General features: G+C 49.4%; 4 protein-coding genes across 4 annotated transcripts; 2 read left to right on the top strand and 2 right to left on the bottom strand.

Annotated features, from left to right (window-relative positions):
• Window positions 1–3,529: 3,529 nt before the first annotated feature.
• Window positions 3,530–5,777, bottom strand: N7446_001070 (uncharacterized protein; the record flags this gene model as incomplete). Its single annotated transcript, XM_058509837.1, has 4 exons — window positions 3,530–4,207; window positions 4,265–4,931; window positions 4,983–5,356; window positions 5,415–5,777. The coding sequence occupies 4 exons, from the start codon at window positions 5,775–5,777 to the stop codon at window positions 3,530–3,532; spliced, it is 2,082 nt and encodes a 693-aa protein (XP_058378816.1).
• Window positions 5,778–6,212: 435 nt separating this feature from the next.
• On the bottom strand, window positions 6,213–7,745 carry N7446_001069 (uncharacterized protein; the record flags this gene model as incomplete). The annotated part of the gene is made up of 5 exons (XM_058509836.1): window positions 6,213–6,554; window positions 6,604–6,963; window positions 7,008–7,409; window positions 7,457–7,471; window positions 7,530–7,745. The coding sequence occupies 5 exons, from the start codon at window positions 7,743–7,745 to the stop codon at window positions 6,213–6,215; spliced, it is 1,335 nt and encodes a 444-aa protein (XP_058378815.1).
• A 522-nt stretch (window positions 7,746–8,267) lies between these two features.
• On the top strand, window positions 8,268–9,973 carry N7446_001068 (glycoside hydrolase family 43 protein; the record flags this gene model as incomplete). Its single annotated transcript, XM_058509835.1, has 4 exons — window positions 8,268–8,669; window positions 8,717–9,173; window positions 9,219–9,392; window positions 9,441–9,973. 4 exons carry the CDS (start codon window positions 8,268–8,270, stop codon window positions 9,971–9,973), a joined length of 1,566 nt encoding a protein of 521 aa, XP_058378814.1.
• A 1,944-nt stretch (window positions 9,974–11,917) lies between these two features.
• N7446_001067 (uncharacterized protein) lies at window positions 11,918–12,365 on the top strand (the record flags this gene model as incomplete). Its single annotated transcript, XM_058509834.1, has 2 exons — window positions 11,918–12,100; window positions 12,153–12,365. The coding sequence occupies 2 exons, from the start codon at window positions 11,918–11,920 to the stop codon at window positions 12,363–12,365; spliced, it is 396 nt and encodes a 131-aa protein (XP_058378813.1).
• Window positions 12,366–12,877: the final 512 nt, after the last annotated feature.

Below are 12,877 nucleotides of genomic sequence, written 5' to 3'. Positions count from 1 at the left end.
GTCAGATGAGTGCGCTGGCTATTCCATAAGTTCAATATCTATATCTCGCGAAGCCTCCCGGACGACGTGGGTAGGATGCGTTGGCGCATTATCATGCAGATTAATACAGCTTTTATTCGACAGCAAGATATAGGCAGGCATTCAAAGGCACAAATCCCGGAAAACGAAGCGATTAATACTTCCATGGTTCTCCCGGGGTCGCGATTCGTCTGCGCTAGCTGCAGAGGCCGCTAATGTCGTGTCGGGGTGACCCGATGAGTGGAACTTGAAGACCTAACGTAAGCCTAGCACTCAGGTAAATAAGGCATTTGACCGCGCAGGCTAGTGCGGATCGGTATTGGGGTGCACCTACAAACGGGCCTATAGAAGGAGCTGACGACGGGACCAACGTCGGATAGTTCAGCTAAGAGGTTCACGGAAGTGACTGCGCGGCAGTTGATAGGCATACTTCTGGTCTACGGCCAACAACGTACTCAAAACGCTGGTTTACCCTAGACCACACAGTCCCACAGATAAAGGTCGATATTCTCTACCGGAGGCACAAGAGAGCCGTGCGGATATCGGACGAGACCATGCTCACTCTCCGATCATTTTCCAAATACTATAACGAACATAATGGATATAGACTCGATCTATTAAGGAAGTAAAATCGTCACATTAAAACAATTTCTACACGAAGCGGGGAGGAGAAATATACAACTAAATCGAGCGTTCGAGATCGGTACTACCTCAACGCCGTCAAATACTAATAATCGGGGAAGAAAGACGTCGGCGAGCTGAATTGTGAGGCATCACATATGTACCCCGCTCCGACACAAGACGGGACGTATGGTACTTCGGAGCCGCGGATATGTGTGTGCTAATTCTAGTGTAATGGACAGCCACACGGTATTTACGTAGGAATAAATAATCACATGCTCTATGTGATCCCCGCCGTTCAGCCAGCCACAAAAGGCTTCACTATCTGGTATGTCCCCGGTCTCCCCTAAAGACTACCATTAGCGGCGCTAATATAAGTTTTTTGGCTTCCTTTTGGATATCCGTCTATAATGCTTACACGTAAATGTAGTTGGTTAACGGGACTTTAAAATCAGTATGCCTATAATGGTACCCTTATGCTTTGATGTGAAGTCAACGAACACTGCCTGAACATACATATGCTTGCAGGACGCAAGTATCCAAATCGGGAACTATTTCATGTGGTCATTCCGTTGATCCTTTGGGGTGTGAGCGCTCTAGCTTATTACATGTACGACAGTGGTAACATATTCTACTGCCTGGCTGCGCGCACACCGCTAGGTTGGTAGAAGCTCTAGCAGTGTGAGAACATGAGTGTGAGAACATGCTACCAAGCTGTGAGTAATAGGAAACATTTTAATAGCCATAGTAGTGGGCAAGATCTCATAGACAACAGTGAGAGGAAAAAGAGGAAGCCGGGATAGACCAGCTTAGTATAGCTCTTTTCAGTTCAGCACACCGCGGGTCCCAGCCATTCTACACCGTAAAAGTGGCGTTGCTGAAGGCGGAATCATTAATCCAAATGTTACCACGATCGTCCATGTTATTAATTAAAGATTAGCATATTAAATCACCCGCTAGGTATATATAGCCATTCGTGCCTCTTTCATCTCCTCTAAGGCACTAAGTGTTAAGCCAAGGTTCTTTCACTCCATCAACCAATCTATCCCTCCATCTATCTACACCACCATTTTGACTTACAATCATGTCTAATGTCAGTTAATTTCAAACTCAGGTTCATCCAGCACTTGAACTGAACCGAATCTGTAACTAACATGAGATTGGTTTCATTAGAGACGTCTTATGATACAACTCAAACCAGAAGCGGCCGACGCCTTGAGAGAAATCCCTGAGTCAGTGCTATTAAGTGCTTTAGAAGAAAGGCGGGAACGCCTCAAAGTATCAATACTGACAATTTCCTAGAACAGTTGAAAACTCAGGTGGAAGAATGCTTCCTGCCCCTATGATCTTTCCTCCAGTAATACACTTCGCGTAAGTTACGACCCGTGGTCTTACCTACAACATCGCTACTAAAATATTGATGGCTTAGCTGACATTATTACCTTATGATATAGAGCATCTGAGGTAGTTGCTGATGAAATAAAAAAGAAGTACGTAGATGACATTCTGAGGATTATGTCTGACGAGTCGGAAGAGGACTGATGAAATGGAGGAAGAAAAGGAATCGTGAAATGTGACGGCAAATATAATGAGACACTGCCACATTGTACCGCCGCCTTTATTGGACGTATTCAATCACGTAGCCAGACAACATCAATAGTGTGAATATGTAAAGCCTCGTACGTAGCAATGGATTAGCACTGAACAGCTAACAATATTATAATTAGTCTACTGTTTGTCACTCGCTATTCTTAAATAGGGAATTTTGGACTCCCCGGATTCTTTACTAGACCTAGTAGTACTACGTGTAACGAGTTGTCTCGTCTCATCATGCGATCAGGCTTTGAAATAGCACCTCTGTTTTTCTAACGTGAAAGGCAATAACGACCGAGACTCTATAAGAGCTTTCAAGTACCACAAACTTCTATTTTCAGACCCGCGTGTCGAAAATGGCCTCTAGCACTCTCTTGTTTTGCACCGATCGGAAATACGCCGCTTTGGCTATCTACTTACTCATCGCGTGTTAAGATAACCGACAGGCTATTGGCCGAGAAGGGTATCGAGATCAACTTGATCGGTGGCCGCGGGAGATTTGAAACACCATCCACATCATTCCATCATGCCGTGACCAGACTGGACACTGTGGCTCTACAACGACTGGTTGGGGCGCCAGGGATTGATGTGAATTATTACGCGGCGGGTCAGTCCCCGATCTCCGCTGCTTCTTCCCACAGATGCATAATAAGGATGATGCTGCTAAACGTGGCGAGTGTGGAGATTAATAGCAGGGGTCTAGCAGATCCGCCCATATGTCGAGCTGCTGCCAACAGCCCCCGTGAGGCGGTCAAACTTCTCGTGGATAAAGGCCCACGTCTGAGCATCAACGAAGGGACAATTGCGGACCACGACACGGCTCTTTGTATCGCCGTCCGTGATGGTGATTTTGAAATGGCCCAAGTTCTGCTTTCTCATGATCGAATTGATGTCAATCTCAAGAATCGGTGGCTCGAGCACCCTTTGAAATTGGCAGCTAAGGGTGGACATCTTTCAACTGTTAATGAGTTGTTATTTGATCACAGACAAAAGGGTGGCAGTCTGAGGAGTTGTCTGGATTCCGCAAGGGACGAATGCATCTGGAGGGCCATTCGGAACAGTATAGAAGCCACTCGTCAAACGTTTTAGATGCCGTCGCCAAGGAGAACGATGGGTGGTCTGTAACAGGCCTAGTTACAGTACTGTAGTATTACGCTCATATTGCCATTTGAAATATATGCAACCTCATTGTCATCGATGGCCATTCTATGAGATCTATTTCATATCTATGGTCTATCATCCTAAATGTAGGCGTAAAAAAATAAATACATCACAAGAAAGCGTATGGCACAGGTATCTAAAGCTTGCTCTTAGGCTCATTCTTGAGCAAGGCGGAATTCCAGGGGTATGGGTCAAAGGTCAGGTCATTGACGGGGTTCTCCTGACTGGCCCGACGGAACAGATCCTCGTACACCTTGCCGTCATACCGACCGAGACTGCTGTCAAGCTGCCAGTCGGGAATGGCCCAGGAGTCAACGAGGCGAACAGCGTGTGGGCGGATCTCATCGAGCAGGTTCATCACAGCGGTGGTGCGAGTCAGAGTGATCTGTCGCACGGTAACGGCGCCGGATGAGAAGAATTCGGCGGCCTCACGCTCCAGGGTGTGCAGCGCGTACAAGCGGAAGAGCTTGTGCATCAGCGCCTTAGTCTCGGGATCCAAGGCCGCTGAGAGCTCAGGAGAGGAGACGGCATCGTAGAAGTTCTTAACCACGAGGTACTGAGAGTGGGCGGTCGACAAGCGCCAGAAGTCAACAAGAAGGCTGTTCCAGGACCGTTGCTCGGCATCGCGGTGCTTCAGGGCCTCAAAGGTCAGATGGGCCGTGCGCCAGGCAAATGCAGCCACAATATCCTTGTCCTCTTCGAGCACATCGAAGGAAGCTCCCTTGTCGCGGCGGTCAAGGTACGTCTGAAGGATTTGGCTGGTGTCGTTACCGGCGGGCTTGCCGGCCAAGACGGCACGGGCAGACTTGAGGAGCTATGGAAAATGTTAGTATCAAGTAGTTACGATGATGTGAAAAACATAACAACTTACATAACGTGCGACCTGTTGGGTCAACATGTAGTTATCACCCTCCCAGGTCAGGGTGGGAAGGTAGTCCGAGTAATACGGGCCAATGCCGCTGTAGCTGCTGTATCCGTGACCACCACATGCGCGACGGCAGACTTCCAAGCCCTCACCAGCAGTGGTACTGGCCAAAGCCTTGAGACCACATGAGGTAGCGTGCAGATCCGCCAGGAGGTTCGCACCAGCTCGGAGCTCCTCGGGTCCAGCACCGCGTGAGTCCTGTCCGGGAGAGTTGGCTGCCTTCATGCGGCTTTGGTTCTCCTCGTATAGACGCATCATGCCGCGACCAGTAAAGTGGAGGGCGTACATGGATGCCAAAAGCGGCAACAGACGGACCTGAACCATCTTGTAGTTCAATACTTGGTTCTCGCCAGCATGGGCGTCCGCGTCGCGATCCTGGAACTGTCTCCTGACCGCACAGTATCTGGTCGCAATGGTGACACCACGGGCCAGGACTCCACCAGCCTGGAGGACAATGTTAGATCGCACCCAGGTCAAAGTACCAAAGACCAAGGAGGGAAGCGCAGGCCGGGAATAGCTGTTGGTGTCCTTGTCAATGGAAGAGAAACGGGCCAGCATGTTGACATGGGGCACCTTGACATTGTTGAACAGCAAAAAGCCGTTATCCATAGTGCTGGATATCATGTTAGCCAGGTACTTATCGCGGTGGCCAGACGGAACTTACTTGTATCCAAACTTGGGGCCAATATCGCCCACATACACATTCTCTAAGGGCTGATGGGTCTCCAGATCACGGACTTGCACCACAAATGGATGCGGGCCGTAGTTCTTGCCGTCAATAAACAGCTGAGCCATGACAACCGCATGGTTGGCGGTGCGACCGAGAGATCCAATCCACCACTTGGAGGCAGTCAATGTGGGCGAGTTAATGGTGAAGGTTTTATCGCTGGAGTTCCAGGTGGCAGTGGTTTCGAGACCGCGGACGTTGGATCCGTGGCCCAACTCGGTTTGTGCGTAGCAGCCGATGATTTCGTACTTCTGAGCGCGCTCGAGGAACAGCTTGTGCTGCTCGGGGGTGCCCTGTTCCCGGAGGGTCACCTAGAAGACGGAAAACCGGTTAGTGTTGTTCAGTAGCTGTCAGGATTTGATCACTTACCAGGAACATACTGGCATGTAAGCCATAGGGTGTGGGTTCTCCGATCAACTCATTGGCCGCATGGAGCTCCTCCATTGACCATTTATGTTGCTCAGACAGCTGCTGAAGGCGCTTGGCCTTGGCCAACGACCTCTGCAGCCGCTCCACTCGGCCGAGCGTGTGGTTCTGCGACTTATCAAAGACCTTCTCGGGTTGTAACAGGGCCAGGAGGGACTCCTGTCGCTGTAATGATTCCTTGGTGTGCAGCAATTCGGACAGCTTCTCCACGTTCACGTTGGATTGAGCACGCTCGTGTTGGAGCAGCTCGGAGCCTTGCGGACCCGACGGCTTAAGGGCCTTGACCCATTCAGGAGTAGATGGCATGATGTGTAGATTGGGGGAATGTGAGAAACAAAGGAGGAGAGTCAGGGATTATGAACCCGGGGCAAGTCACTGACGTTTCCCCAGGCCGAGGGACATCCATCCCAATCAGGGAAGAGCCTCGGCTGAACTGGGCCAATCAGGAAAGTGGATGGACTTCGGCTACATCTCTCTCTTCACTATGGACTAGTCATGGGGATTATGGAGAATGAAGAACCTAGGCATTTCTCTACCCCCTAATTACCGTGGCTTTAACCCCCGCACAACTACCGATTCATTTGTTCTGGGGTAGCCGGGGCAAACATGATTTCAGCTCGGCATCTCGGAACCCGAGATCAGCTAACCGATTGCGATCGGCGATATCACGGGATGAATAAGCTGATCAGCTGACTGCATCACATGGATCCGATCTGATAAAGAATATTCACATGTGACTCTTTACTCGCTGCTGAACTTCACCCGCGGCAGTCCCAGCCATGTAATCAGGATGGCACCTGACAGGGCAATGATGAACGGCTGCAGCACCTTGACTCCTTTGGCTTGTGCCAGTACACCCACCGCAAAAGGGAGAATTGCTGCTCCACTGCCCCCAAACGCGGCCACGAACCCAATCGACGTGACATGCATGTGTCGGGGTAGAAGCTTGGTGAGCATCACAATAGCACCTGGGAAGAGAGGTCCCAGGAAGAAACCTTGCAAGGAGACTGCCACGGCCGAGGCATAGAATTGGGGAACGAGCCACAGAACGAGACCAAAGGCCATCGAACAAACAATGTACCCCTAGCAAAGGTCAGTGCCAGATCTCATGGGAGACGCGGGATGATCTCACCGAGATGGCAATCTTTTCACCCACCCGGGGCGTCACGAACCCCAGGATCACTCGTCCCACTGTGATGCCGAGCCAGAACCCGGTGGCGGTCATGCCGCTAGCAAAAGCACCTCCTTGTCGGACTCGAATCATGAAGGTAACAATCCACCCTCCGAGGGCGACCTCGACACCGACATAGCCCAGCAGGAACAAGGCACAAAGCCATGTGACCCGGGCCGATGGACGTTTAAAGAGTGCATCCCTGAGGCCACCCTTTTTATTTTCCTCAACCGACTGTCTGTTCGCCGCCCGGAATTCGGCAGCGGTGGATTTCCAGAAGCAGGCGCTGGAAACGACGAGTTCGATGGCCGCACACCCAACCTGACTATTAAGCTGTGCTCCTGCTCTGCGGGAAAGAGACTCACCATGACATAATAGAAATAATACCACGGCAGGCCACCTTTCGCAATCATCGAGGTTGCAATCAACGGACTAACGACTGCCCCAGCCCCGTAAATTCCATGCAGAAACCCCAGCACCTCGTTTGCATTGGCCATGTTACCAATCCATGCATTCCAGGCTGCGTCTTCAACGCCGTTCCCCAATCCTGCAAAGATAAAAGAGACAACGAGTACTGGATATGGTGGGTGAACAGAGTTGATCACGTAGGCCAGGAGATGGCACCCTGACCCGAGAAGGGCGACACCGCGCTGTCCAAAGGTGTTGTGAATGCGCTGGTTGAGAAAGGCCGCGACCGTGTAGCCTACCAGAGGCGACAAGAAAACGAGAGACACTATCGTATAGGAGAGGTGGTAATATGATTCCAGCTGTATCCACGTTAGAAACTGACACATTGATCAAAGAGGGACCTTACATATGGGATTATGGCCTGCATTCAGTTAGCAATCACCACAAAAGTCTGCGTATCTTTTCACTAGCCAACTCACACCATAAGCAGCATCATTGGCCCCCATCACGAGAAAACACCAGAACGTCGCAAATGTTCGATACATGTTGAGACGATTCTGGTTCCACCTTTCCAACACCGGGAACCCATCGGGGGGATGGCTTGGCGTTAAATCTGCATCTGAATGCTGGCGAGGCAGGGCCTCGAGCGTGATGAAACTCACATCATGCGATTCTTGGATCACACAAGTAGACATGGTGCCGAGAACTCAAGCTCATTTGAAGTCAAACTAGCTGGATGTCAACCAGAAACGAGAATGACAGACATCAAAGCTGCACGTCACATGGGGCGGAGGTCCGACCCGCATTCGGGTCGGGGTGAGGGGACAATGGCGGAGAAGGTTGAACTTCGGCATTTTCCCTTTTTCTTGTTTCATAGCTCTCCAGGTATTTGAGATCTTGATCTTTCATGGCTTGGACTTCTCGTTGCTTGAAGCTCGCTTGAAACCTTATTACATCGCTTGACCACATACATCGATTGGGTTCGAGCTCGACGTCAATCGTAGAACACTAACTTGTTTTTTTTAACTATATTCAACATAACTTTACTGATTCGAAACTACATGTACATGGAAGGTCAACATCGGTCAATCGTCCCTGCTAACCCCGCAATACGAGCCAACCCACCTTTTGGCTGTTTAGGATGTTGTTTCTCCACCAATCAGGTCAACCTCACTTTTATATAAAGCAGGTCAGCGCCATCAACTATCTTGACTGCAATGAGTTATACAAATCCAATCATCCCTGGGTTTAACCCCGACCCGTCAATAATCCGTGTCGATGAAGACTTTTTCCTGGTCACTTCCACATTTGAATATTTCCCGGGAGCTCCTATTTATCATAGTCGGGATTTGATCGAATGGAAGTTAATTGGCCATGCCTTGACAAGGTGCAGCCAGCTTCAAATTCATACACCAGAGCCTGGAGGTGGCGTATGGGCAACTACGATTCGGTATCATCGCGGTGTCTACTATATCATTGCAGCGAGCTTTCAGCGCTATCGCCCGCAACAAGATGACCGAGTTTGGCCACAAGGGTTTTATGTCAAGACAACCGATATTTGGAATGAAAAGACATGGTCGGATCCTATTTACTTTGACCAAATTGGTTTTGACCAAGATGTGAGTTGCGAACAAGGGCATGACGAACACCGAATGACAATGAGTAGCTATTTTGGGACGATGATGGAATCGTATATCTATCGTCTACTTACCGAAAACTTCAACCAACGCCTGGTGCAAAATTGAAAGATTTCGCAATTCACATATGTACCGTTGATCTGAACACCGGCCATTCCACGTCCGAGCCGAAATTGATCCGCGAATCTTCTTCTGGGGTTGCCGAAGGATCACATATTTTCAAGCGCGGACGCTATTGGTATCTGTTTACGGCCGAGGGAGGCACTGAAAGTGGACATTCGGAATGGGTAAGCCGCAGCGAGATTGGGCCATTGGGACCGTGGGAACTCGGGCCAAACAACCCACTCTGGCGCAATGGTGTCGAGGACGAAGTCCAGAACACAGGACATGCAGATTTGGTCGAGGATACCAAAGGGCAATGGTGGGCAGTTATGCTCGGGGTTCGTCCTCTACGACGAGACGACCAATGGGAGGAATCAGTGCTGGGTAAGTGCTCCATGATACTATCAGCCGTCATACTGATCAAGATAGGCCGAGAGACATTTTTGGTACCTTTGAACTGGGAGCAAGACTGGCCTGTCATCAACGGAGGACAAAAGATTACACTTCAATCTCACGGGCCAGGTCTCTATCCACTCGAAACTTCAGTCTCTTGGAGAGATGAGTTCGCTGCTCCGGAAATGCAGTTGGGATGGTATAGAAAGAGTGAATACTTAAACAAGCCAACACTTGAATCTGGCTGATCGTCAGTAGACACGCCGTTTATCACGGATTACTCGCTCACTGAGCGCCCGAGACATCTCCGGCTCTACGGCGGTCCCTATAACCTGTCGGTGCCAGCCTGCCCAACAATGTTCCTCCGCAAGCAAACCCATCGACACTGCACATGGGAGACACGACTTTCCTTCTACCCCACCGCAGATGCCACGGAAGCAGGAACTGTGCTCTGGATGAACTACTTTACCTACAGCAGTCTCGGCATTCGCAAGACCGAAAAGGGCCGTTGTATCCTGTTCCGTCCGTCAGAAGGGGAAACAGTAGAGTGTGATCTTGGTGCAGCAACAGACATCATTCTTACAATCGAATGTGGCACCGAATATCGATTCGGTTATCGAGAGGACACCGAAACTAGTTTCCATTGGATTGGCTCAGTCGTGAATAGTGCTGCAACGAAAGCACCACCGGTCGGGGCCAACTTTACAGGCATGATGCTGGGTCTCTATGCCTTTGGCGAGCGACAGCGATGCCTGACCCCGGCTGATTTTGCGTATGCTGAGTTTCGGTGATCGGGATATCTTCGGGTGAATACATATTGTAGAAAACCAGACTATTTAAACTTGAAAATCTGGTCGAAATCAGAACTTTGATTAAGTGCTATTAGGAAATGCACGGACCTAGGCCTGGGGTGGAAAAGGGCCTGTTGGTTAGCCAATAATTTCAGTCATACCGTACTTCAACCAAGTTGTGCATCGCTCTCTAAAGGCCCTCATTTAAACGTCTTTTGAATTGAAGGGTTTTGGTCATATATACAGTGACTGCTCATATATTTTAACACCTCCTTTATTAAATTCCTCTAAGCTCTAACAAGCGGCTAGATACCACATAAAAACCATTAGGCTACAAGGGAAAACTCATATAGACAACCGTTGTTGATATATCATGTTGTAATTTATCGCTTTTACTATGTGTTCTGGGCTGTGCAGCTCGCCCGTGTGCGCAGCTCGCTAGTGAAATACATTAACCTAACGTAATACACATGCGAGCCGCCACCACAAGCGAGCCGCCATCTCCACGAAGAGGCCGGGTCCGTCTCAAACCCTTCCACTTCCCAAAAGACATGTGCAAGACACCGATACTAACACTGCCCACATCATCGATCAAGCTCTAAAGTTGTTGCGTGATGAGCTTGAATCGAGACGTTCAGCCTCTACGGTTTTTCCAACGGTGCTAACTGAAGCTCAAATAAGAGCGTCCATTGCCCGATATCAACAAGATGTAGAAAATGCCTCAAAACAAGGTGTGTGCTCATCCTGCGGTAGTTTTGTGCCTGTTTCGGAGATTGTAGAAATGGAGGACGGCGACCCTTTGCTTGAACCACTAGCTACCCACCTTGACTACTGTGGCAAACATGAGGACGAGTGGGATATATGTTTGACCTGCCTCAAGTCTCTGTCTCAAAATGCTCTGCCGGAATTTTCTGCTTTGAATCGTGTGAACACGACAATGTATCAAAATTATCCGTCAGCACTTGAAAGCCTCACTCCAGTCGAGGAGGGTCATATTGCTAGGTGCCATCCCCTCGGGGTTATCTTGAAGCTGCGCCCCGGGGGCTCATCGCTCTCTTCGGAAAACATCGTCTTGGCTTAGGGTTGTAGGGTTTTGTCTGCATATTTCTGCAAGTTAAGCTGCTATGATTGCATCGTCATCTGCTTGTTGTCCCTCGGTTTATTGCAACGCTGTGCTGTTTATCACCACTATCATTTCCTCTTAGCACGTTTCCTCTCCTGCTTGAATGCCCCTCGTTCCGTAATGTTATCTAATCGGACTTGCTCTGATTGTGGCCGCCAAGTTCGTCTATCTGCAACCTTTCAACCACCGAGATGTCCTGCTTATCGGCTTTCCTTTTTGTACCTGCGTTTGGAACACGCCCCTGCTTGCGCTGCCATGTCAATTCCTGCAAGCTCGTCGGGTGTTTGCTGTGCGCGTTGTGAAGCTGTGTTGTTTTTGGATGCAGCTTATTCTCCTTGTTATGACTGTCGTATTCCGTCCCCCACTCGACCTTGCGTCATGCGCTGTCTCAACTGTAGGTCTAGAAGGACGAACGTTGTGCAGCGCCCGATCAGTTTTGGCAACTCTCATGGAACTTCTTTCGATCACTGACCGACTATAGTAATTCTTACCGCCTACTGAATAAGCGTAGTAAGAAAACACGCTAAGATAGATGCATTTCCGACTCCCGGGTTGGTTTCAGCTAGCCCGTTGACCCCGCTTACTCCGTACAGTTATTTCTCTGGGAAAAAGCGGTTGTCAGATTATCGATGAGAGAGTCTTGGCATCAGCAACCCCGCGTTGGCCTCAAACCTTGTTGAATCTGCCTTGGGTTGTTGTCTATTATAAAACAGGAACCTCGGATATCCCGCGTGGAGAGAGAGCCTCACACTTTTGTTGTTACACATTCGGCCGTCTTTATTTTCGCCCTGGGAATATATACAACATACATACCATTCATCATGGCCCATGTTGAGCAACTCGTGGGAACATTGCCCGGGATTGTCAGCGAAATGAGCTCACTCATCAACAGCAGGCAAACCGCGGAGGAGGCGCGAGCGAACTGGGGCTGGAGGCATGGAGGTCCCAGGTTTGCCGATGAAATGACTAAGCTCAAGATGGAGCTAAAAGCGCAAGGCAAGCCGGTGAGTTCAAGAAGTTTCCTGTTTTCGGTGCTTTCGTCTGATGCAGATATAGGTCACCACATGCACCGCGTTTCACGTCTTCGAGGAGTCCAAGGTCAAAAATCCCACAGGCCGCATGATTGTGATTCCCATCGGTGGGACCATTACGTTCAAAAACGGTGGCCAGGTACTCGCCCCGGGCAATTATTATTACATTGAAGACGAAAGTATCCTGCATGGCCAGGATATGGATGTAATTCTGGCCGCGCTGGTGAAGAAAAAATAGCGGCTCTCTGAAAGCGACACTCTGGCTATGCTTGTCAAACAATTAAGTGTCCATATTTAATAGTGTCCATATTTAATCCACTGGCTTCAGCGTGTGACTTCAACGAGGCCTTGTAGTTGATCGATGCCTGAGTGAGCGAGATTCACTCTCCAATTGTGAAAGCTGACGTGTTAGAGATTCTCGATATCACGACGAAGGTCTTCAAGTCCAGTTGACTTTGCACGGCGCTTTCTTCTTGACAGGGGAGAAAGAAACAAGAAATAACGAAAGTTTATTGGTTGAGAGACGGACGGGGAAGGAGAGAAGCTCCGACCCCTCGAGGACTATCTAACTACTCTCAGGACCATCCAGGGTCATGTGACCTGGTTAGTCACATGATCTCAACATTCCCTCCATGAGATACTGTATGGATCGCATGGTTGCTATTACGTGAGCTAGCTAGCTGATTTTAGTTAACGTAGTTCACATGCGAGTGGATCACACAAGCGAATGGATCACCGCAGAACACCATA

This window comes from Penicillium canescens (assembly GCF_028828765.1).
Source record: "Penicillium canescens strain IBT 15451 chromosome Unknown utg000001l_segment0_segment0, whole genome shotgun sequence".
Taxonomy (NCBI): Eukaryota; Fungi; Ascomycota; class Eurotiomycetes; order Eurotiales; family Aspergillaceae; genus Penicillium; species Penicillium canescens.
The sequence above is the reverse complement of the archived record's forward strand: the minus strand, read 5'-3'. Positions and strand labels throughout refer to the sequence as shown.